The following is a 25,368-nucleotide window of genomic DNA, read 5'->3' on the forward strand; positions in this document are numbered from 1 at the left end:
ACAAAGAAATCTACTACAAGTATATGTATTATTTAAAAGAAAAAGGATGTAAAAATGAATATGAGCTACAGAACAGGAGGAAGTAAAAACGTTTAGGTTGATGTGTTACATTACATCTTATGTATTCAAGACACTTACGATAATCCAGTTGTCATTATAGATTATAAATACGTATTTCACATTGGAAGGAAAAATCCTGCTGTAAATATTGTCTCTAGGCCAAACCACCTTCCTTTTACATCAATGAAGTTGCATACACACATAAATGTGATCAGAATTTAACACTTATGTTTACAGATTTAGGCCCAGGTTCTAGTTAGGGTGAAGGGGATGTATGCAACTTTTTCCCTTTGCATGTCCACACCTAGGGCAGCCATAGTCTTAATTTTTGTGAACCTGGAACAAAAGAACCTCTAGCCTATGCAAAGAGAATGGGCTGGTTAGGCAAAATGTGGAGCCCTACTCTCCAACCCACTTTCCTCTGAGCTGTCACAGCTGGGCATTCAGGTGAACGGTGCTGTAGAAGAAACTCCATATAGCCCACATAAGAGGGGAGTTTTTGCTGCATTTACTCAAAGAGTGTAGCGATGATCACTCTGGCATGAGTTCCCCTAAGCACTCCTAGTGGTGTTCTGGCTGCCTCAGCATCAAGGGAATCTTGCTTCCCTACTTCATGAAGAAGATGTAAGAAAAAGGGTGAGAAGCCCTCCATTGACTCTGGACCTTGTCCTCTTTTGTAATTTTGCCTCTTGTCCTCTCCCCTAACAATGGCTGCCTCATTATTCTGTCATACAATTTTGCCACCCTTGGTTCAAGAGGCTACTACTCTGTCCATCAGTGTAGGTTCTTATATTACTCCTGGGAGAAATCTGCGCCACTGTGCAATGCAGAATTTTGCAGAATTTCTCCCCCCTTTCCCCTTCCCCCCAGAAATGGACTGCAGAGCTTTGGCCACCACGAGGGGCTGCTGGACCCGGCAGAGCCCAGGTTGCAAATGAAGGCAAGGCCGGGGAGGGGGAGGGAACTGGAGGGTTTCCAGCACCTACAATTCCCAGCACACCCTGAAGGAAGGAGGTGGCAGCTGCGCACAGGAAACTCCATGTAAGCCCAGGACCCAGCATCAGTCTGTTTCTCCCTCTGGATCCCTGGGCTCTAGGAGGGTAGGGTCTGTGAGTGTCTGGGCCGAGGGCCTGCAGCTGTCCTCTGGGGGGTAGAGGGTGTGAGTGTCTGGGCCAGGGGGGCCCACAGTTGGGGTCGGGTGTGTGTGCGAGTTTCTGGGCTGGGGGGGGCGGTGGCTGGGCTCTGGGGGGAAAGGGTGTGAGTGTCTGGCTCCCCGGCTGGGCTCTGGGGGGGAAGGGGCAAAGAAGCAGGAACTGGGTTGTCATAGGAATTTCTTTAACTCTCTACTCCTGGGGGAATTTTTGTGTGTCTGTATTGTTACAGACATACTTGCTGACAGGTATTTTGAAATAAATTACCAAAATAATTGAAACTGGTCTGATTGTATAGTGTTATTTTGACAAAATTTTAAAATATTGTGCACAGAATTTTTAATTTTTTGGCACATAATTCCTCCTGGAGTATTATATGGCACTCATCACTGTGGTAATCTGTAGCTTTAACCAACTGGAACAAAATTTCTTTCTGTCTAGTTAATCTACTCTCCAGCTCTTTTCCACCTCATTGTAAAGCATATCTTGTCACCCTGACCCTCTGTCAATGATTATACAGTATGTAAATTTAAAAGTAAAGTGATTTGGGATGCACTTTGTATGAGACTACATCAGGGCCGGCGCAACCCATTAGGCGACCTAGGCGGTCGCCTAGGGTGCTACAATTTGGGGGGCAGTGATCGCGGCGGTATTTTGGAGGCGGGACCTTCCGCCGCCTCTGTGGGGGGTGGCATTTCGGGCGGGACCTTCCGCCACCTACGGCAGCAGAAACGCTGGCGGCGCTCCTGGACTACATACACAGTCCTCCAAAAAGGGATTTGAATAGGAGTATTTGGGTGAGTAAAGACTACTGCTGTGAGTGGACAGTTTGCAGGCTCAGCCTTCTATTGGTATATTGTAAAATATAATGAAAACTGTACAAGGTAAATGAAAAGACTTGAATAAATTGTCTTAAATCAAGATTTCACACCATCTTACTGTTGCTCTATTTTTGGCAAAGATTTTAATGAAAAATTTGCAAAAGCCAAATTAAATTTTGTGCATCATTTTATTTGTATTTAAATGCTGCTTAGAGGCCTTATCAGATCATTAAACCTGAAACAACTTAAAAACCTTTACTCTTCATATTCTGGCTCTGTGCAAGTTTGACTTTCTGCATTCCCCACCACTCGGATAATGAAACTAGAAGCCTTGTAGTTTTCCCCCTGCTCTAGCCCAGTGTTGGTGGGGCTGGTTTCCAGACTCTGGCTCTAGCTCTTGGATCTGTTGCTATTTTATGTTTAACGCTGCAACCATTGTGAGCGTCATAGGAAGTGTGTGTGTGTGTTGGGGGGGGGGGCAGCTGGGTCCCAGACGGGCTTTGCTTTCCTGGGGGTGCCAGCTCCTGCCTTCCTGTTGCTATCAGAGATGCGCTTGTTCGCTCGCTGGGTAGTTCAACAACAGAGGTGGGAGAAGGGTGCTGGTCCCGGAAGAATGTGTATAGTGGGGGTGCGCTAAGAGCCACTGAACCAAACTGTACATCCTGATGGAAACCGCCTCAAGCCAGGGGTGCAGCAGCACTCCTCGTTCCAGCCCCTGCCCGGAGATGACCAAGGAGGCGGGAACACTAGTGTCTCTCTCCTCGTACCTCCTATTTCCAAGCCGGCGCCCCCTGCGCCTGCGCTCTGCACACCTGCGAGCCCTTGCGCTGGGAAAACGAAGCGGCGGCTGGTTGCGCTGTTCATATGGCAACGGAGCGCGAGCTGTAAACACGCGGGCTGCGCGGAGGGACCGGGACAGGGCTCGGACGCCGCGGCTGCGGCGGGGGATCCTCTGACGGCACCTCTGCGCTCCGTGGGACCCGCCGCGAGGGGGACGCCCGTTTGCCTCGCCAGGCGCTGGGCACGAGGCGCGATGGGCTGTTCCAGCAGCGCCCAGACCCAGACCCAGGACAGCAGCCGGCCGGCTGCAAAACCCAGCGACACCAACGGGCTGCAGAAATGTGGTGAGCACGGGGCGGCCAAGCGGGGCTCTTCTCTTTCTGGTGTGTGACAGGGGCTGCTCTGGTCTCCAAAGCCGGGCTAGGGGCAGCCCAGACCCCTGCACGGGGCTGCGCTGCTGCCCATTTCCTAAAGGGGGTCAACTTCTCCAGGAACCGGTGTCATTTATTATTGATCGCTGTTGTGATTTTATTATACCGTGTCCTTCGCTAGCACCTCTAATCCCAGCCCCCCAGAGCACTTTGCAGAGGTGGATACAGGTGCCATCTCTGGCTGACGGAATTCTGCCATTTTACTTAGTTATCCAGAAATAAATGCTGTTTGTGCAGCCAAAGATTTGTTTACAGAACAAATCAAAAGCTGATGGTCAGTGCCCAGAAGAGCAGTTTAGCTAGCCCGGTCCTGTACATATGCATGTGATTCTCTTACTCAAGTAGCTGTGCTGAGTTCGATGGGAATATTCAGGGGAATAAACTCATGTACACAAGTGTTTTAAAACTGGGGTCCAAATAAGTCATAACATATCAAAGGATGACAACAAACAAGGAAGAGAGAATTGCAGGAACACATCAGTCTAAGCGAACCTACTTTCAAGTTAAAAAGTAAATCCAGCACTTAAATGAAGAAGACGTCTTTTGAAACCAGAAAGCATATTTGTATCAAATGATTATACTACTTGTTCTGCATTCCCAGAGTTACGGTGAAGGTCACACCTATAATAATCATTCGGACAGGCACTGGCCACCCTAGAAATTTGTCAGCATGATTTCTGTTTTCAAGTGCTGTTTTCACAGATTTATAAACTGATTATTAAAAGTACTGGAACTTAGTATACAAAGTCTTAGCCTAAAACCATTAACTTTTTTTTTCAATAGACACTTTTCTATGGATAGCTAGAAATGTTAAGACTCCAAAAGAATCATTAGATAAAATCTTAACTGCTTCCATTAGAGAATTAACACAAAATAAAACAAAAAAAATCAACCCCCCAAAACCAAAACCCAACCTAATCTTATCTGCAAATTTGTGAAAAGCAATAATAAAGTTACTTTGTAGCAGCTGGTAAACCAACACATCAGCAGTTATTCCCCAGAAGCTGGGGGTACATTCCCATGGCAGAATTTCCTGTCCTCCTTCAAGTCTAGACACAATTCTTCATCTATTATTGGGTGGTAAGTGTGGTTTTTGTAATGCATAAGCTTTTTAAATTAAATTTCAGCTTCAGGCATCTTCCACATCAACTAAGACTGGCAGTAGAATTTTGTAAGCAACTTTGGGAAAAAAACAAAACTGTCACAAAGCAGCTTGTATATCTCAACTCTGAAGATGACAAATATTGACTATTTTGGACAAAACACAACCATTTATTGCCTTAGATGATGAAATTATTGTCTCATTATAAAAACTACTTTTATAACAGCTTAGTTGTCACTGATCTTAATGCCTGTCATGGTTCGTCATTCAGATATTTTATATTTATACAACCTTATGTTTTGCTTTTTCATAAATGTTGTCTGACCATAGTTTGTCTTATAAAAACAGGCCTTATTGTACTCTAGCTGAAGTCAATGGCAAAAAGAGAGCAGAGTCGCATCAAAATCTGAGCCCAATCCTGCAATCTGATCATGTCACTAGAACTTTAAACTTTGATCGAGTGAGGGTTGCAGGATCAGGCATCCGAAGAAGTGGGCTGTAGTCCACGAAAGCTTATGCTCTAATAAATTTGTTAGTCTCTAAGGTGCCACAAGTACTCCTGTTCTTCTTTTTGTGGATACAGACTAACACGGCTGTTACTCTGAAAAAAGGATCAGGCATAAATATTACTAGATTTTCAAAAGCCTCAAAGAGGTACAAATCCCCTTGACTGTGGTGTTATCTTAGAAGCCCCTCCACTAGCTCAATCCCACTGGAGAATCACCCATACCCTGGGCTCATCCACACTGTGTCAGATTCCACTGACAGTACAATTCCAATGGCTATACTGAAGTGCAGAATCTGTTTGCTAACATCTGCAGGTTTAACATTCAGGTTCTTTAAAAATGATAAGTGTCCATTAGAACAAATAATCCAATATTACAGTGAAAAAGTGGAAGTAAGAAATGATTCTAATATTTCCTTTGCACACATCTCGTTCATGCAGATATGCTGTGCTTACACAATTCTTTTGGGCCTGATCCTGCTTGAATGAAATCAGTGAGAGTTTTGCCATGGACTTAAATGGGCCACTAATTTCATGAGGAGTACTTTTCTGACTTTCAATGGTACTTTTGATCTGAAGTGGCTTGGTGCTTTTTAAAATCCCACCATGAATACACAAACTGTTGATATTTTTTATTTGTTGAACAGATTATGTGTGTGTATGTATGTGTGTATATATATATAGAGAGAGAGAGAGAGAGAGAGAGAGAGTTTATACAAATATTCATACTTTTTCCTTGTGTTTTCTTCTGATTCTAAAGTAGAGAATCAATAAAATTGTGAATGACTATAACAGTATTCAGACTTTTTGAATTAGCTAATGTAGAGATAATTTTCACATTTTTAAATATAATCATTACACGTATTTTAAGGAATTACTGAGTAAAATACTTACTCTGAGTATCATCTGAAGAAGTGAGGTTCTTACCCACGAAAGCTTATGCTCTCAATACTTCTGTTAGTCTTAAAGGTGCCACAGGACCCTCTGTTGCCTTTTACTCTGAGTAATAATTTTTACCTTATTTTTGAGCCTTACTCTGCCCATGGATGTACATGGGTCACTATCATTACCTTCAGTTGAATGCAGTTTTTCAAATATGATTTATCTGTGATAATAAGGTGTCAGTTTTTGTTTTAATTAAATAATTTGTTTCCAGATTAGAGACAAATCCTTCTATCAGTCCTTTTGTATAACATCTTTTGAAGCCAGTGGTGGTTTGGCATAAAAATAAATTTCAGGACATAGTCTGATATTAGGAGTTGATCCTGCAATTCTTACCCTTATGAAATCGATGGGCCCATTCCTATCCCATTTAAGTCAATGACAAAACTCCCACTGACTTCATTTGAGCTGGATCAGGCCCTAAGGAACTAACTGTGTGAACATGGAGTAGCCACATGAATAAAGTTTTGTAGGATTGGCTCCTCAGCCTGCTTAAGACTATCTTTCCCGCTACGTGCAAAGAAAATATAAAAATTTCAGTTTATCTTTTCACTGTATTATTTATCCCAATGGATGCTTGTCATTTTTAAGGAACCTGAATGCTAACCCTGCAGATGTTAGGACAAAGCTCTCAAGTATGGTACTGCCCTTGGAATTGCACTGCTGGTGGAATCTGACTTGGGGAAGATCAGCCTCCTATGCAGGTGATCATCCAGTGGCGCACAGATCTTGTATCACACCAATCCCTTGCTGCAATTTCGACTTGTTGGAGCAAGTATTCAGCCTGCAGCCGGGTTAAGTTAGAGCAGCCCTGAGCAGGTGTACCCCTGATCTGCATTCTCTGTAATTCAACTGCACCCCAGGATCTGATCCTTAATTTTCTAATATTTCTCAAAGATGTCAGATGTAAGCTTTCTTTGAAAACAAATAATTTTTGAAGCTTTTAGGTTATTCTGATATCATATGTGAAAGTATTTAGTTTTCTGGGCCAGATCCTGCCACCTTTACTCACATTAGCTATCTACTATTCTGAGTACACCTCTACCCTGATATAACGCTGTCCTCGGGAGCCAAAAAATCTTACCGCGTTATAGGTGAAACTGCATTATATCGAACTTGCTTTGATCCACCAGAATGCGCAGCCCCGCCCCCCCCCCCCAGAGCACTGCTTTACCGTGTTATATCCGAATTCATGTTATATTGGGTCGCTTTATATCGGGGTAGAGGTGTACTTCCATTTGCGGCCGTTGGGACTACGTACATGAGTAAGGGTTTTCAGAATTGGCTCATTTCTTTGTATGTAGTGCCAGTGCTTTAAAGAATATTCCTAGATTTAACACATTGCATCTCCATAAACTTAGCTCATAACATTTTTAATAATTTCATTTTAGAAGTTATTTCAAAGACATTTTAAAATCAGTTGTTCTAAATCCTGGCCTTGGCATACGTGCAGCGTGGAACTCAAACGCAGCTATGAGCCCAGTTGGTTTCTGTGCTGCCGAACTCCGCACATAGCTTAAGCATGGAGGAGTCTCTTCATGGTGGTCACGTGAGTGCTGTGGTAGCCAGCCATGCGCTCTCTGATGGATATAATCAGGAAATGGGGCCATCAGGCCAAAGAACTATTTCCCAACCACCATCACCAAGCCATACATCATAATGGGTGGAGGAGATGTGCACATTCCCTTATGCCCATGGAATAGGTTTGGGAGAGATTGTGCCTGCCTGAGAGTATAATTTTTCCAGTCATTCTCATGGGGCCTTGTGACTCCAGGTCACCCCTAATAAGTCTCCTCTGGCATAAGTGCCATACTCTAACACTAATAGGGTTGGATAAAATACGCACATAGGTAACTTAAAAACTTGCTTGTTGCACTTAATTTTACTGATATCCTTACCTGCATTCTTTAACTATGTGTTAGTAGGTCTAGTCATGATGCTGTTATAAGGACTTTACATACAGTTATTCCCCTGAGTGGATGAATACTAGCTGTAGAATAAAGGTTTTCTTTGTGTTAATTCTTTGCTGTTGTATTTTAGAACGTTTGGTTTGTTGTACAGTGTTAATAACAGGTTTGTAAGAGAATAGTACTACTTTGAGTGCTAGGTGGAATAATGCAGACCTGGCGCACCTTTGTACAATGGAGCCCACTGAAAATTTTGATGAAATAATTTTATATTGTTCCTGCTGTTTTGGCCTACTTTGACAATGTGCTAAGGTCAAATTCTTTGCCAGTTTCATTCTGCAGCTGTCTCATTCTAGAGCTTCTATAGAAGAAATTTGTGTTTCTGAGCAGAAAAGAGGAGACTGGAATTATTGAATCTGAGATATTTCAGTCATTCAATTTAGAAGGTTGTTGTTTTGTTACTATATATTATAAGGCATATTAACTCCTTAAACTAATGTTATGGTGCTAATAAGTTCGGACTTGTGTAAATACGCTGAAATACTTACTCTGGGTTGGAATATTTACCTCCTGAATTAGTTTAATAGGAAAAATACATTTGCAAAAAGATTTCTGTTAATTTGTTTATGGAAAAACTTATTTAATTCAACTGAAATGTAATTGCAAAAGTTTGTGGCTATTTCACTGTATCTGAAATAAGTATCTAAATGAACACAAACATACAACTGCTGGCAGATGGATCTATTAAAGAGGTATGAAGTTTGTGGGAATTGCCTATCTAAACTAAAAATGTTTTTTTACCATTTCTAGCTCCAACTTTATCTTCTTTCAACAATGAAAATAAATATTTTCAAAGGTTTAATGTATTATCACTAAATGGAATCTTGAGTGTTGATTGCCACAAGTTATTCATTCCCCAGAAATATGAATATATTAAGCTGATGATTGGGGCTCTACTTCTTCCATTTTAGAGAGTCCACCCTATTTTGAATGAAAGCAGGGGAACACCCTCTGAATTTCCAGCAGGATGGACCTTAGATGGCATAATACTATTTTAAAATCCACACTTTGCGTAGGACATATTATATAAAATCTGTCATCAGTTAGATATGAAAAGAGGAAACAGGTGCAAACTGGAATTTGAGTAAAGGGCTGTAGACTAGCACAAGGTCTGTTGTTCAAGCAGAGGGCAATTGTATTGGCTTCTACAGCACAGGGTTTGCATCCTTGTGCGCAGAGGCTCTGTGCTTATCTTGCCACTAGAAGGAAGCATGGGTTAGTGGCTGGAGCAGAGGACTTGGAACTGAGGCTTGGATCTTTTTCCTTGTGCAGTCACTTACTCTTTGTGTGATCTTGGTAAAGCCACTTAGCTTCTCTGTGCCTCGGGGCAGGTCTTCACTACGGGGGGATCGATTTAAGATACGCAAATTCAGCTACGCAAATAGCGTAGCTGAATTCGACGTATCGGAGCCGACTTACCCCGCTGTGAGGACGGTGGCAAAATCGACCTCCGCGGCTCCCCGTCGACGGCGCTTACTCCCACCTCCACTGGTGGAGTAAGAGCGTCGATTCGGGGATTGATTATCGCGTCCCGACGAGACGCGATAATTCGATCCCCGAGAGATTGATTTCTACCCGCTGATTCAGGCGGGTAGTGTAGACCTAGCCTCAGCTTCTCCACTGGTAAAATATAGAGTGTCCTTAGCTATCTCCTGGTCATGTTCTGGATAAGTACTATTAATTAATATGTGGATTAATGTCTGTAAAGTGCTCTGAGATTCTTGGATGAAAGGTGGTAGATAAATCTAACGTATTTTTCAGTTTATTTGCTTATTCACTTTTTGCATTATATTATGCTTTGACAATGAGACTAGATTACTTTAATTTTTTCTAGTCAGTTTTCATTTATTTTCACTTTGTGGTACTATTAAAACACCAAGTTGCTGCAATATTTGCAGGGAAGTAGGAATTTTTAAAAAATTGTTTCTATTGAAATATTTAAAATCTAGAAATATTTCTGTTGATGTTAGATTTTGAAAACCTCAATATTATAAAACCTAAGTTTTGGTTCTGCAGTAAGTGGAGCTGACAGTGTCCTGGTAAGTGTAAAATGTCAAGTTCACACAGTTCTAGCATAATGAGGATTTTATTCTGTAACCTAATGTAATCTTTTACCTATTTGAAAGTTAAAACTAATTTTATGTTGAAGTGTAATGTAACTAAGGGTTCAATTCTGTAAACCCACATGCCGGTAATTTTACTCACACGAGTAACATGTTAACTCACGTGTTAGTGTTTGTAGGATCAGACTCCGAAGATCCAAATTTTCAAAAGAGCCTACTGATTTTGGGTGCCTCCATCTTTGGTATCCAACCTGAGACACCTTTAAAAAGGCCTTATTTACAGAAAGTGATGATCACCCCCTTCTTGAAAACCACACCCCTTTAAGCTGTCACAAGTTGAACACACAAAAACTGGGGCATGGGAAAATCATTAGTTGCACTTGCTTTTGAAAATATGGGCCCTGACCAGAAAGTACCCCTTCTCCTGGAAAAGCCCAACCCTTTAAGAAAACTGTGTATGCCTTCTTCTTGAATTTGGCTTGTTATAGTTCTTTGTAATCAGATACCTAAAACCCCTCATTTCATGTCACTCTTTCCACTATACCTTGAATTACTTTGCAAACTACTGTGCACCTCAATATTTGACAATGCTCATTTGCATGAAAACATGAAACTGTTGTGGCTTTATGTATATATCTATTTCTTTATAATGTACAATACTGTTTAAAACATTTGCAGTTTTTCTTTTAATTCACAATCACACTTTCTTAAATTCCCAAATTATTTTTATTTATTACTGTGAAGATTTTTTCCAGTGAGACGATTAATAGAGTCGTAGATTCTAGGACTGGAAGGGACCTCGAGAGGTCATCGAGTCCAGTCCCCTGCTCTCATGGCAGGACCAAATACTGTCTAGACCATCCCTGACAGACATTTAACTAACCAACTCTAAAATATCTCCAGAGATGGAGATTCCACAACCTCCCTAGGCAATTTATTCCAGTGTTTAACCACCCTGACAGTTAGGAACTTTTTCCTAATGTCCAACCTAATCCTTCCTTGCTGCAGTTTAAGCCCATTGCTTCTTGTTCTATGCTTAGAGGCTAACGTGAACAGGTTTTCTCCCTCCTCCTTATGACACCCTTTTAGATACCTGAAAACTGCTATCATGTCCTCTCTCAGTCTTCTCTTTTCCAAACTAAACAAACCCAATTCTTTCAACCTTCCTTCATAGGTCATGTTCTCAAGACCTTTAATCATTCTTGTTGCTCTTCTCTGGACCCGCTCCAATTTCTCCACATCTTTCTTGAAATGCAGTGCCCAGAACTGGACACAATACTCCATTGAGGCCTAACCAGCGCAGAGTAGAGCAGAAGAATGACTTCTCGTGTCTTGCTCACAACACACCTGTTAATACATCCCAGAATCATGTTTGCTTTTTTTGCAACAGCATCACACTGTTGACTCATATTTAGCTTGTGGTCCACTATAACCCCTAGATCCCTTTCTGCCGTACTCCTTCCTAGACAGTCTCTTCCCATTCTGTATGTGTAAAACTGATTTTTCCTTCCTAAGTGGAGCAATTTGCATTTGTCTTTGTTAAACTTCATCCTGTTTACCTCAGCCCATTTCTCCAATTTGTCCAGATCATTTTGAATGATGACCCTGTCCTCCAAAGCAGTTGCAATCCCTCCCAGTTTGGTATAATCCGCAAACTTAATAAGCGTACTTTCTATGCCAATATCTAAGTCGTTAATGAAGATATTGAACAGAGCCAGTCCCAAAACAGACCCCTGCGGAACCCCACTTGTTATGCCTTTCCAGCAGGATTGGGAACCATTAATAATTACCCTCTGAGTACGGTTATCCAGCCAGTTATGCACCCACCTTATAGTAGCCCCATCTAAATTGTATTTGCCTAGTTTATCGATAAGAATATCATGCGAGACCGTATCAAATGCCTTACTAAAATCTAGGTATACCACATCCACAGCTTCTCCCTTATCCACAAGACTCGTCATCCTATCAAAGAAAGCTATCAGATTGGTTTGACATGATTTGTTCTTTACAAATCCATGCTGGCTATTCCCTATTACCTTACCACCTTCCAAGTGTTTGCAGATGATTTCCTTAATTATTTGCTCCATTATCTTCCCTGGGACAGAAGTTAAACTAACTGGTCTGTAGTTTCCTGGGTTGTTTTTATTTCCCTTTTATAGATGGGCACTATATTTGCCCTTTTCCAGTCTTCTGGAATCTCTCCCGTCTCCCATGATTTTCCAAAGATAATAGCTAGAGGCTCAGATACCTCCTCTATTAGCTCCTTGAGTATTCTAGGATGCATTTCATCAGGCCCTGGTGACTTGCAGGCATCTAACTTTTCTAAGTGATTTTTAACTTGTTCTTTTTTTATTTTATCTGCTAAACCTACCCCCTTCCCATTAGCATTCACTATGTTAGGCATTCCTTCAGACTTCTCGGTGAAGACCGAAACAAAGAAGTCATTAAGCATCTCTGCCATTTCCAAGTTTCCTGTTACTGTTTCTCCCTCTTCACTGAGCAGTGGGCCTACCCTGTCTTTGGTCTTCCTCTTGCTTCTAATGTATTGATAAAAAGTCGTCTTGTTTCCCTTTATTCCTGTAGCTAGTTTGAGCTCATTTTGTGCCTTTGCCTTTCTAATCTTGCCCCTGCATTCCTGTGTTGTTTGCCTATATTCATCCTTTGTAATCTGTCCTAGTTTCCATTTTTTATATGACTCCTTTTTATTTTTTAGATCATGCAAGATCTCATGGTTAAGCCAAGGTGGTCTTTTGCCATATTTTCTATCTTTCCTAACCAGTGGAATAGCTTGCTTTTGGGCCCTTAATAGTGTCCCTTTGAAAAACTGCCAACTCTCCTCAGTTGTTTTTCCCCTCAGTCTTCATTCCCATGGGACCTTACCTATCAGCTCTCTGAGCTTCCCAAAATCCGCCTTCCTGAAATCCATTTTCTCTATTTTGCTGTACTCCCTTCTACCCTTCCTTAGAATTGCAAACTCTATGATTTCATGATCACTTTCACCCAAGCTGCCTTCTACTTTCAAATTCTCAACGAGTTCCTCCCTATTTGTTAAAATCAAGTCTAGAACAGCTTCCACCCTAGTAGCTTTTTCAACCCTCTGAAATAAAAAGTTGTCTGCAATGCAGTCCAAGAATTTGTTGGATAGTCTGTGTCCCGCTGTGTTATTTTCCCAACATTTATTTGGATAGTTGAAGTCCCCCATCACCACCAAATCTTGGGTTTTGGATGATTTTGTTAGTTGTTTAAAAAAAGCCTCATCCACCTCTTCCACTTGATTAGGTGGCCTGTAATAGACTCCTAGCATGACATCACCCTTGTTTTTTACCCCTTTTAGCCTAACCCAGAGACTCTCAACACTTTCGTTTCCTATGTCCATCTCCACCTCAGTCCAAGTGTGTATATTTTTAATATATAAGGCAACACCTCCTTCCTTTTTCTCCTGTTTATCCTTCCTGAGCAAGCTGTACCCATCCACACCAACATTCCAATCATGTGTATTATCCCACCAAGTTTCAGTGATGCTAACAATGTCATAGTTAAAGATAAAGATAAAGCAGAAAACTTTCTTTGCTATTCCATTATAAAGCCCAACTGTACAGTAATATGTATTTTATAATATCTCAATCAATTAAAATATTAAGAACTTATATGAATCATAATAATAACCCACATGCAATATAACTAAAAATCATAATGTAATCAATGGTAATAACACTTCATTAACCCTTTCAATAAATTTAGCTAAGACCTGCAATCTTACTTTGTGATTACAAACCTTGCCAAGATCCATCTAGCATATAAAGAAAGAATAATTCATTATTGGTAGCCCAGTGCCTTCGTTCGGATTATAGTTTCCTATGCAAATGAGAGAGAGCATCCTTCGGATGCCCTGTGTTTAGCAGGTTTTTTCCATGTATGTTGTCACTTTTGAGCCTCTATTCCTGCCACTCATCAACCTCAGTTGTCTTTCCTTGTACTCCTACTCACTTCAGCCAGAATGCACGCGGCACTTCTTAGGGGACTGCCTCACCTGAGTGCCCCAGGAGAAGTACTGTTTTCTCCCTGACTGCCTCTCACAGAAAGTAGTTTTTCCCTTCAAGGAAATACCGCAATGAATTTATCTTAAAAGCAACCAGACTCAAATAAACTAATTAAAAACAAGTTTTATTACATTCTTCAACCATTCCCCTACATGTTTAAAATATTGCTTAATTCTGTTGACAACTCTCATCACCACAATAATCATTTCACCAGAAAATGCAGTTTGTCAGAATCTTGCAATTACTATATTAACGCATTTCCTCCATGAACTCCCTAAGGCTTCTTTCATCCTAATATTTTTTGTGTGATTGAATTTAACTACTGTCTTGGCAAATTTAATCAGATGATGATTAAATCAGCCTGGTAGATTGGTATTAATTTGATGGCTCATTCTGTGACTTTTTCAACTTTATGATAAAATGCCTATAGAAGTGATGCATAAAAGCAATTTTGTTCTATTTTCTTTTCCTAAACTTCATCTGGCTAGCAGACCCATAGCTTTATTTATCCTGTAATCCAATCACAGATGAAGGAGCCAGAACTGTTTAGTTTATGTTTACCGTATTTCAATTATTCCTTCCATATTAGTAGAGAAGTACATTTAAATGTATAGCCTGTGATATAAGATAGAGTAACATGTACAGTAGTTCAGTGTTAACAATGTTGTGTATTTTAAGAAGTTAAAATGCTTTTTCTTGTCATATATGTGAAGTACTGTATGCTGTCAATGCCCTGATCTTCACTGAGGTTAGCAGTGATTAGATCAGGGGTCGGCAACCTTTCAGAAGTGGTGTGCCAAGTCTTCATTTATTCACTTTAATTTAAGGTTTCGCGTGCAGGTAATACATTTTAACATTTTTTAGAAGGTCTCGCTCTATACGTCTATATTATATAACTAAACTATTGTTGTATGTAAAGTAAACAAGGTTTTCAAAATGTTTAAGAAGCTTCATTTAAAATGAAATTAAAATGCTGATCTTACGCCACCAGCCTGCTCAGCCCGCTGCCAGCCTGGGGTTCTGTTCACCTAGGCTGGCAGCGGGCTGAGTGGGGCCTGTGGCTGGGACGCCGGCTGGCAAGAGGCCGGGAGCTGGGACCCCAGACCTGGGAGGGGGGGATTCAGGGGTCAGGGCAGAGGGCTGGGTGTGTGTGGGGGTGCAGGGCAGAAGGCTGGGGGGGGGTTCAGGGGTCAGGGCAGAGGGCTGGGTGTGTGTGGGGGTGCAGGGCAGAAGGCTGGGGGGGGTTCAGGGGTCAGGGCAGAGGGCTGGGGTGTGTGGGGAGTGTAGGGCAGAAGGCTGGGTTCAGGGGTCAGGGCAGAGGGCAGTGAGGGGGTGGGGGTCAGGGAAGAGGGCTGGGGGTGTGGGGGTACAGGGCAGAAGGCTGGGTGTGTGTGGAGGGGTCAGGGCAGAGGGCAGTGGAGGTGTGGGGGTGTTCAGGAGCTGCTGCAGGGCCAAGCTTCTGCCTCCTGCCCCCGCAGGGGAGAGTGGTGGGCGGGGAGGCTGAGTGGAGCTGGGGGCTGGGACTGCGGCAGGCAGCAGCATGCCACTCAAAATCGGCTTGCGTTCCGCGTTTGGCATGCGTGCCCTAGGTTGCCGACCCCTGGATTAGATGGTAGCATTTAGGCAGGTGTCCCATCATGCTTTGGGATATACGTTCTCTCCTCCTCCTCCTCCTCCTAGTGTGCATATTACCGCCGCTATCGTTAACAGGAACTGTGTGGCTGCATAAAGGGGATAATCCACCTAATGGCTGCTAATTCTATTGAATAAGAAAATCTAGCTCAGTGGTTTGCATTTTCAAGTGAAAGACATGGCACACCATCTGTAAGCACCATTAGAAGCCACCCATGTGCATCTAGGGTTGCCAAAACCGAACCCTTGCCCTTCCCCGCCTCTTCTCTGAGGCCCTGCCCCCAGCTCAATCCATCACTTGCTCTCTACCATCACTCACTTTAACCGGGCTGGGGCAGGGCATTGGGATGTGGGCAGGGGTGAGGGCTCTGGGGTGGGGCCAGAAATGAGAGGTTCGGAGTGCAAGAGGGAGTTTGCACCCTGATGGGGCAAGGGGTTGGGGTGTGGGAGGGGGTGAGTGCTTTCGGGGGAGTGGGGATGTGGGGTTTGGAGTGCGGGAGGGGGCTCTGGGCTGGGGCCAAGGGGTTCAGAGTATGGGAAGGAGCTCAGCACTGGGGCAGCTGTTGGGGTGTGGGAAGGAGTGCGGGTTCTGGGAAAGAGTTTGGGTACGGGGGGCGCTGGGGTGGGGGGTTGGGGGGTGCAGGAGGGGGTGTGGGCTCTGGAGGGAGGGTGTGGGAGGGGACTCAGGGCTCGGGCGGGGGTTGGGATGCGGGAACGGGTTCTGGGGGTGCTCTCTGGGTGGTGCTTACCTGAGGTGGCTCCCAGAAGCGGCCGGCATGTTCAGCTCCTTAGGCAGAGGGGCCAGGGGGCTCTGCATGCTGCCCACAGGCGCCACTCCCGCAGCTCTCGTTGGCCACGGTTCCTTGCCAGTGGGATCTATGGACCTGGCATTCGGGGCGGGGGCAGCATGTGGTGTCCCTGTGGCCACCCTGTACCTAGGAGCTGGACATGCCGGCTGCTTCCGGGAGTTGCGTGGAGCCAGGGCAGGCAGGGTGCCTGCCTTAGCCCCATTGCGCTACCGATTGTGCTGACCGGAGCCGCCAGGGTCCCTTTTCGACTGGAACTGGACGTCTGGCAACCCTATGTGTATCCCAGGGTAGGATTTAACCCTCAGTATGCTTGCTGTCTGCATATTTGTGCTGTAGAAATTGTTTCCTTAGTCAATATCTGATCATGTAGGCCTGACTCAGACAAAACTTACGTATTCAATATGCATTACGCATAGGAATGACAGATCTATTACAAGAATAAGCTTTATACACAACTACAAACTGTCTTACAGGTTGTAACTAGATCTGAGTGAATTTGTTGCTGGTTTTTTTGGTTCAGGGGTTAAGCTGAAATTTAAAAAAAAAACTGATTTTGTTCAAGGCAAATGAGAGAACTAAAAAAAATCATTTAGGGTCAAATAAAATATTTTGTTTAAACCGAAATTATTTGTTTCCAGTTTTTTTGGGTGTTTTTCACTATCTTTTGATTTTTTTTTTGTTTTTAAATTTAGCTAAATATCAAAATAAAAATACATTTTTGATATAAAAAGTCCAAACATTATTTTTCAAAATGGCCAAGACAAAAAACACTTCCAATTTTTCAAAATATATATTTTTAGGGCTGTCAAACGATTTTTTAAAATTGCAATTAATCACGAGATTATAAAAAATAGTCGCAATTAATCAGTTTTAATTGTACTGTATACAATAGTAGAATACCAATTTAAATTTATTAAAAATATATATATTTTTTTTACATTTTCAAATATATTGATTTCAGTTATAACACAGAATACAAAGTGTACAGTGCTCACTTAATATTATTTTTTGTTACAAATATTTGCACTGTAAAAAAGAAATAGAAAAAACAGTATTTTTCAGTTCACCTCATACAAGTGCAATCTTTTTATTGCGTAAGTGCAATTTACAAATGTGGAATTATTTTTTCTTTTACATAATTGCACTCAAAAACAAAACAATGTAAAACTTTAGAGACTACAAGTCGAAGCATGAAGGGGCATACAAATATTTAGCATATGTGGCATGTAAATACCTTGCAATGCCAGCTACAACAATGCCATGTGCAACGCCTGTTCTCACTTTCAGGTGAGATTCTAAATAAGAAGTGGGCGGCATTATCTCCCATAAATGTGAACAAACTTGTTTGTCTTATAGATTGGCTGACCAAAAGTAGGACTAAGTGGACTTGTAGGCGCAAAAGTTTTACATTGTTTTACATAATCATCATAACTATTTTTTAAATCTACTTAAATTGTTTTGTGTTAATCACTTGTGTTAACTGATTAATTGACAGCTCTGATTTTTTTCCTTCTTTGGCCAAAACTATTGGCTGAATTGGACCTGAATTGGCAGATAGTTTTGGTGCCCTGAAAAATGCATTTTTCAGCAAATTTACTATTCACCAAAAGCATTTCACCAAGCTCTAGTTGCGACATAATTGTACAAGTGCTATCCTAGTTTAATACTGATCTATTTTAAACACTTGTTCATTAATGTAATATTTTCTCTTTTCTTTTTATTACAATAAATAAAAGCTACTTCAGATGAAAACTTTCCAACCACAGAGGAAAATGAAACTATACCTGACCAGACAAAGTTAGACCCAATGGAGGAGGTGGCTCTTACACCTGAGGAGACAAAACCTAGTGAGAATCATCCAGCAGAGGAGCCAGAAGTTTTGATTCCAGCACCAGCAGAATGTGTAAATTCTAACTATAAAAGAGTGGATCTGGAGGGCACTCAACCGCTGGCTGCAGAACCACTGGAGGGCACTGGACCACCAGCGGAACACACTGGGATACCGCTGCCTGCCGGACCGACAGAGGGCACTGGGATACCGCCGCCTGCCGGACCGACAGAGGGCACTGGGATACCGCCGCCTGCCGGACCGACAGAGGGCACTGGGATACCGCCGCCTGCCGGACCGACAGAGGGCACTGGGATACCGCCGCCTGCAGAGGGAAGTGTCAGCCCTGTAACAGAAATCGTCAGGAAAGTACAAAGTAACGAAGAGGACCAACTCATTGAGGGTAATATTTGTGCTTTTGCAGATTCAGGAGGCCAAATTCTGCCTTCAGAGACTTGTGTACAAGTCCTGTTGACTTCAGTCAATGTTGCACATGAGTGTGTGAGGGCAGAATTTAGTCCACAGAGTTCTGACACTGTATTATATGAAAGAATGTGGCTGGGAAAGCCTCATGCACAGAAGTCAAAATTGTAATAACTGTAATAAAGCCTCTCAGCACTACCAGTTGTTGACTGTGCTACTTCATTTCACACTCTGTGTTTTCTGGTTAGATAAAACATCCCTTAGACTCTTCATTTAAGTGCTATGGGGTGTTTCTTTGTAAAGTATTATTGCTCAATATCCATAAATGCCATATCCATTTCACTACATAGCTGATGTAAATATTATTGCAGTGTTATCCTTGTGGGGGGAGTGGGATCTCAGCAAGCTGTAGAAAGGAAGGGTCGTTCCATGTATAGTTTATTTGTAAAGCACTTATAGATTGCTGGATGTAGTTATTCTAGAAGTGTAAGTAACACGGGCATCAAGCTAACTGCATAGAAAGTCCTTTTACCTTGCAGGGAGTCAATGGGTCTCTTTGAGAGAGGATAGCAGAAGTAGTCTTTGCTATGCTCTCAGTTATTATACTGTGGGGCATATTTCTCCCTGGTGTAACTCTATTTGAGTTACACCAGGGATGCATTTGGCCTTATAATACAGAGTTCTGCTTTCTATTGTGGTGGTGTTCTACCAATTAAAAAAAAAAAGAGACAAGGTGGGGGCGGGGGAATGGGCAGAAGGGCCATTTTACAGGGCTAGCTGCTAGAGAAGCAGAAAAGCACAGGAGATATGAGTGTAAGAAAAGGAGGAGCATGGGGTATGGTTTCTCAAAGAAGAGGAAAAGTAGATATCTGGGGAGAAAAATCATATCAGGGAGTGTGGGTGCCTAACAGAGAGTATTTGCAGTGCCTCGCAAAGGTGGAATATGCATTGAGGGCCTGGGGACCTCATGGAAGGGGAGAGTGCAAGGGGGAGTAAGTTATCTCAGGAGGAAGCTGCTCAGTGAGTCAGAGAGTCAAGGGAGTATTTACACATGAGGGCAGAGTATCCCGTGCATGGATTGGGTTTCTCACTGGCAGAGTATCTTAAATTAGGGATTAGGTGTCAAATAATAAGTGGCAATTACTCATTAAAGAATTGGATGCTTCATGGAGAGGCATTCCCTAGGGAAGCACAGATGGGTGGCACAAAAGGCATGTTCTCTGTAGGAGAGCATGCCACCAACAGCCTCTCCCACTGAACATTCCTGCTGAAGAGGCGGAAAGGTCACTTCTTCAAGCAGAACTTAATGGTACATGCAGTCACTTGGATATGTAGCGTCACCACCCATAAATGTGTTGGCTGTCCTGAATCTGTGTTGTGAACCTTACACCTCACATAGGAATATCTGAAGTACAGGTGCTGCCTTCTCCACTCTTATGTATTCTTGTTTAAGAGAATTTGGAGTCTATTTCTTCATGAGATGGTAATTTATCTCTATACGTGTTAAATTACTAGAATAAAATACTTGTGTTGCATAAAAGTTATATGGCTGACTTAGTTAGGTTGATTACTTGATTATTCCATTAACTGGCCCTTATTAGTTTACTGGCATGATATTGGAAGCAGAACATCATCTAGTAATCCATGTAGCATGGATCCTGTATTGGGACATTTTTAAAATCAAGAAACTGATTGATTGTTTGAAGGACTGATATGGGGGTTATTTTGACCATCTATTCATTGTTGTTCCCCTTCATCTCAAAGCAGGATTCCTTTTTGAACAAACTCTGTGTACAGTTTTGCTGATGTCTGTCTCAAAATGGTACTCTTCCACATACTGTTAATTTGTGTGTGTGCTCGCACACGCACAGGGAGGAGGGTTCTTTCCATGTATTTTGTGATGATTGGGCTCCTCTATTTATTTACAGCATGTTTTTTTTATTTTCGTACTTCACTGATACTACTAAGAAGGATGACAGTGAGTCAAATAATTAGTTTTATATTTCAATCGGAATTGGACGCTACCACTTTTTTTATTTGTGTTGTTGACTTAAGGTTATATATTTATGATCTTGATAACAATATCTATATTAAAAGTTTACAGTAAAAATCATAGTTACATAAGAAAACAAAACCAGTTTAAATATGACATCAAGCCTCAGGTCAGAGTGCTCTGAATAACAAGTGAAGCAGGAGCATTTTACCTCCACAATTGTAAGTTGCATTTGAATGTCTCTTATCTATTGATTCATTCAGTTGATGTATTTCTGTGTCTATAAAAGCTATTGCAGGGCTGACAAAACCAGTCAGCCATGCAGAAAAGAGCTGAGGGCACTTAATACTGGTTAAGGGTATCCTAATTTGATATCCATGGTTACTGTTTCCAGGTGAGACGGGAGAAAAAGTGGAAACTGAGAAGCACAGTGAGCTAGTAAGTGAGGGGACTGAAACAAAAGAAGAAGAAGAAACAGGAGAAGCTGTGGATGCTACAGCAGCAACAGAGATAGGTATGTTGACAGAGAAGTGAAGGACCATGTGTATTATCATTTAAGAGACAGAAAGGTTTGCAATGTTAATGAACATATCTTGCATTATCATTGCATTCTCAATTTGCAGCTGGTGCCTTCTGATTTTAACACAGGAGGCATATTTATCTTAAAAGATGGGTTTTTTTTTTTTTGGTAGCAATCACGTGTAAGGTGTGCGTTCTATCAGGTCTCATTTATATAATGTTCCTATAACCAGTAAATCATTCCCCGTTTGGCAAAAATGGTAGACTTTCTCTAATGCACAGGCCTGGAAAATTAGATGTTTCATTAAGAGCATGAATCCCATAGTTACTATTTGCTAGACTTGTTCTTATGAATAGTTTATTATCACAACTCTGAGATTTCCTTTCCATGATGATCCTTCATTTTAGAACCTCCTGCTTTTTGTTATTAGCAGCTGAATTCAGCAACATAACACTAGGATAAGTGCAAATTCCAGAGTCAGTGCAATCATGTGGGTAAATAGAAAGCATTAGCTGATGAGAGAGTGTTTAAAAACAAATAAATGAAAAATAATAAATGTAGGGAGATAAGAACATAACTCCGGAAGAATTTAACTTTACACTCATTTACACAAATTATACATCTTTAATTTCCATCATCGCACAGGCACTTCTTGGGAGGTATTTCCTCCCCCTTGCTGTTAAACAGAGAGTCCCATATTAACTTTAATGGAAGCCGGTCACTTAAGGCCAGATTTTTAGAGGTATTTAAGTGCCTAAAGACCCAGATAGGCTCCTCATGGGGTTTTCAAAAGCACTCAGGTGCCTAACTGCCATTGATTTTTGAAAATCCCACTACATGCCTGTCTGTATCTTTAGGTGCTTAAATACCTTTAAAAATCTGGCTCTTAGGACCTGTTCCTGCAAACTCTTACTCCCACAAATAGCTATTAGTCAAATGAGTAGTCCTGATCATTCTGATTGGACTATTCACATGACTAAGAACTACTTGTTTAAGAGCTGATGGATCAAACCCTAAGACCTTAGGAATATGATAGTGAATTTCTCTAAAAACGGAAATCTATATGATCAAAAGGAGCCAGAGGACTCAGGAGTATACTGTGGAAAAGAAATAGCCATATGCACACTAGACAATAGATTACTCTTATTTTAAAGAGGGTGATTCTTGAAGCCTTTATTATGAGGTCTTTGACTGTTCAGCTGTAGGATATTGTAGAGAAACTCAAATTGTGGGTATGTCCAGAATAAAGAATGAGTATTGAATAGTTTGGGAGGGTAGCTTCCTCTTGTGTACAAGCAATATCAATCTAAGGTACTTATATGCCGCCGGTACTGTATTACCTGAACATCTCACACTCTCCTTGCAATACCCCCGTGAGGCAGGAAAATACCATTATCTCTATTTTACAGATGAGGAACTGAAGCACAGAGAGACTAAGTGACTTGTCCAAGGTCACATACACCTCTACCTCGATATAATGTGACCTGATATAACATGAATTCGGATATAATGCGGTAAAGCAGTGCTCCGGGGGGTGGGGCTGCACACACCAGTGGATCAAAGCAAGCTCAATATAACGCGGTTTCACCTATAACGCGGTAAGATTTTTTGGCTCCCAAGGACAGCGTTATATCGAGGTAGAGGTGTACTAGGTGGTGCAGTAGGAAATTGGACTCAGATCTCCTGCGTCCTAGGTTAGCACCTTAACCACTGAACCATCCTTTCTCTGAGCAGAAAACCTATATTTTCGAGGTTCCTAGCTTCTTCAGATTCCAAGTACAAATACTAGCACGGCCTAGTCTTTCCCATAAAGCTAAAGCCACGTGGTCCTCCAGGCACAGAGGAGGAAAACAATTCTGTTTACTTGTCTGCATATAGTTAAGACTTTAAATCTGGTTGTCTGATAAGAAAACAGGATTGCCTGAATTTGAGCTATTAAATTATTAAATCTCATTCTCTCAATTAAATTAAATCTCATTCTCGCAATTAAATTAAAAATGTAATATTGTTGCTGCTGTGATTTTCCAGAGGTATTTCTCTCATTCTGCGTGTCCTGGTTTGGACTATTGTGCCAGGGCTTCTCCTTTTTATTTTCTTTGTTTTAGCCTGTCTGGGTGTCACTAAACAGAACTGAGACCATGTAATAATTTATTTTAAATTCACATGAAAATTCTAGCACCTTAAATAATAATCTGGTTAATGTCAATCTGTCTTAAAATCTAGATCTGATCATGCAGAATAGCACTGGTCCAGTCCTCCCGTATTGCTACCTGCTGGTGCTGTTGAACGCTTATTGTGATAATGTCCAGGAATGTGTTGATTACTGGTCCCCCTTCAAGCCAATAGAGAGTAGCCTCCGTGGGCTGAATAAGATGTTACTCACAACTGCAGCAAGTTCTGGATCATGGTTTAATCATGTATGTGCATAGATTTGCTTCAGTTAAGTTCACTGTGACCATCTTGTACGTTGCAGTGTTATAGGATAATGAAAAGAGCTTTTCACCAAGAGCAATAAATCCTGAAAGGCATGTAGCATAGTGGTTAAGAAGTTTTGGTAAATGTGCGTAAACATTGCCATTTGTTGCAGATTTGATATTTAAGTGCTATTATGGAGGCGACTTCCGACATAGGGCACTCACTTCCTTTCACACCTGTGTAATGTGATCTAGTACATTGTCAGTTTGTACAATGCCATAACATGCCAATTCATTTTTTTAAAATAGCTAAGCCACTGTGTAGAACCAAAGCATTGAAACCATATGTGTGGTGACTGCTGTAGTCTGGTGAATATGGCATCTGTGTTCAATGACAGCTTTGCCTCTAAAGATCCAGAAATGTTTTCTACTTCAAATATGTCATCTCTAAGGATACGTTTTTGGACAAAGTGGCCAGAAGTTGCCTTTCATGCTATGCGTTTCAGCATAGCACTTAGCTTTTGCAAAGCCTCATTTTCATTGACGACAGTTCAATGAAGACCTCTGCTCAATGTGCAGCTACGGTCAAAAAAGCAAACAATATGTTAGGATGCATAAGGAATGCGATGATGAATAGTACAAAGAATATAATGCTGTTATATGAATCAGTGCATGGTGTGGCTTTATCTGGAATACTGTGTGTGGCACTGATCACCTCATTTCAACAAAGATATTGCAGAATCAGAGGGGATTCATAGAAGGGTGACAAGAATGATCAAGGGTATTGAAAAATCTCATATGAAGAGTTAAAAAAGATAGGGATTGTTACCTTAGGATATGAATAAGAGAGGACGTGATGAAAGTTTATAAAATAATGAATGATCTAGAAAAGGTAGAGTGAGAACGTCTGTTTTCCCTCTCTCATAACACAAAACCAAGGGACTATTCCATGAAATTAAAAGGTGGGAAATTCAAAACTTGTAAAAGGTAATACTTTGTTGTACAATGTGTAATTAAACTGTGGAACTCACTGCCACAGGAAGTCATTGAGACTAAGAATTTGGCAAGATTCAAAAAGAGATTAGACATTTATATGGCTATAATAAGCCAATGTCAGAGACACGATACTGGACTAGATGACCCTTGAGTCTGATGCAGCATGTGAATTCCTATGTTCCTCTGATAATTTTCGATAATTGCCTTCAGTTCTCTGGCTTGACTAGCAACCAGTATACAGGACCAATCCAATATCTCAAAGGCATTAGCAACATGTAGTCCCAATATATGACAGCAACGTCATGGATAGTTATTATGTCTTTAAAAATAAATTGTTTTTTAGAAAGATAGGGATAATTTTTTTTTGAGATCTAAAATAGCAAGCTCAGATTGTGGTTGGTGCAGTACACAACAGTGTACCCACATGGATTCCCCCTCGAGCTGCTCATTTGTGTGTGACCAGTGTCACTGGTTTCAAGTATCAGAGGGATAGCCGTGTTAGTCTGAATCTGTAAAAAGCAACAGAGGGTCCTGTGGCACCTTTGAGACTAACAGAAGTACTGGGAGCATAAGCTTTCGTGGGTAAGAACCTCACTTCTTCAGATGCAAGTCACTGGTTTGTTTATGGTCACTGGTTTGTTTATGGTCTATTTCATGCAGTGATCTAAAAGCACCTTTCACATACCTGCTCTTTCCCAATCTTTGCAGGAGGGTATTTGCTAGTAACAGCAGCAGTGCAACTAAAATTGAGAATGTAGGTGTGACGGTTCAGTCACAGAGACCCCCTTGGGACTGTCACCTGATGTGCTGGAATTACCTCTGAGCCCATTTTCCCTGCCAGCTTGGGACTTCAGAACCCTGCCTTGTTGAGCCAGACACGCTAGCCTGCTG

The 25,368-nt window shown here is 41.6% G+C and overlaps 1 protein-coding gene across 4 annotated transcripts in view; it reads left to right on the forward strand.

The window, feature by feature from the left end:
* The first annotated feature begins 1,746 nt into the window (after positions 1 to 1,746).
* ERICH5 (glutamate rich 5) overlaps positions 1,747 to 25,368 on the forward strand; it is a 29,735-nt gene continuing 6,113 nt past the window's right edge. The window contains exons 1-4 of one of the 4 annotated variants that reach the window (XM_065582163.1): positions 1,747 to 2,008; positions 18,040 to 18,534; positions 20,942 to 21,061; positions 23,291 to 23,484. In XM_065582163.1, coding sequence (XP_065438235.1) covers positions 18,111 to 18,534; positions 20,942 to 21,061; positions 23,291 to 23,484 — 738 coding nt within the window. In that variant the 5' untranslated portion in view covers positions 1,747 to 2,008; positions 18,040 to 18,110. Of the gene's footprint in view, positions 2,009 to 2,606; positions 3,157 to 18,039; positions 18,535 to 20,941; positions 21,062 to 21,497; positions 23,264 to 23,290; positions 23,485 to 25,368 lie in introns of those variants that run through there. The other 3 variants (XM_065582162.1, XM_065582164.1, XM_008168351.3) reach the window with 3 other exon arrangements.

Source organism: Chrysemys picta, chromosome 2 (assembly GCF_011386835.1).
Source record: "Chrysemys picta bellii isolate R12L10 chromosome 2, ASM1138683v2, whole genome shotgun sequence".
NCBI lineage: Eukaryota > Metazoa > Chordata > Testudines > Emydidae > Chrysemys > Chrysemys picta.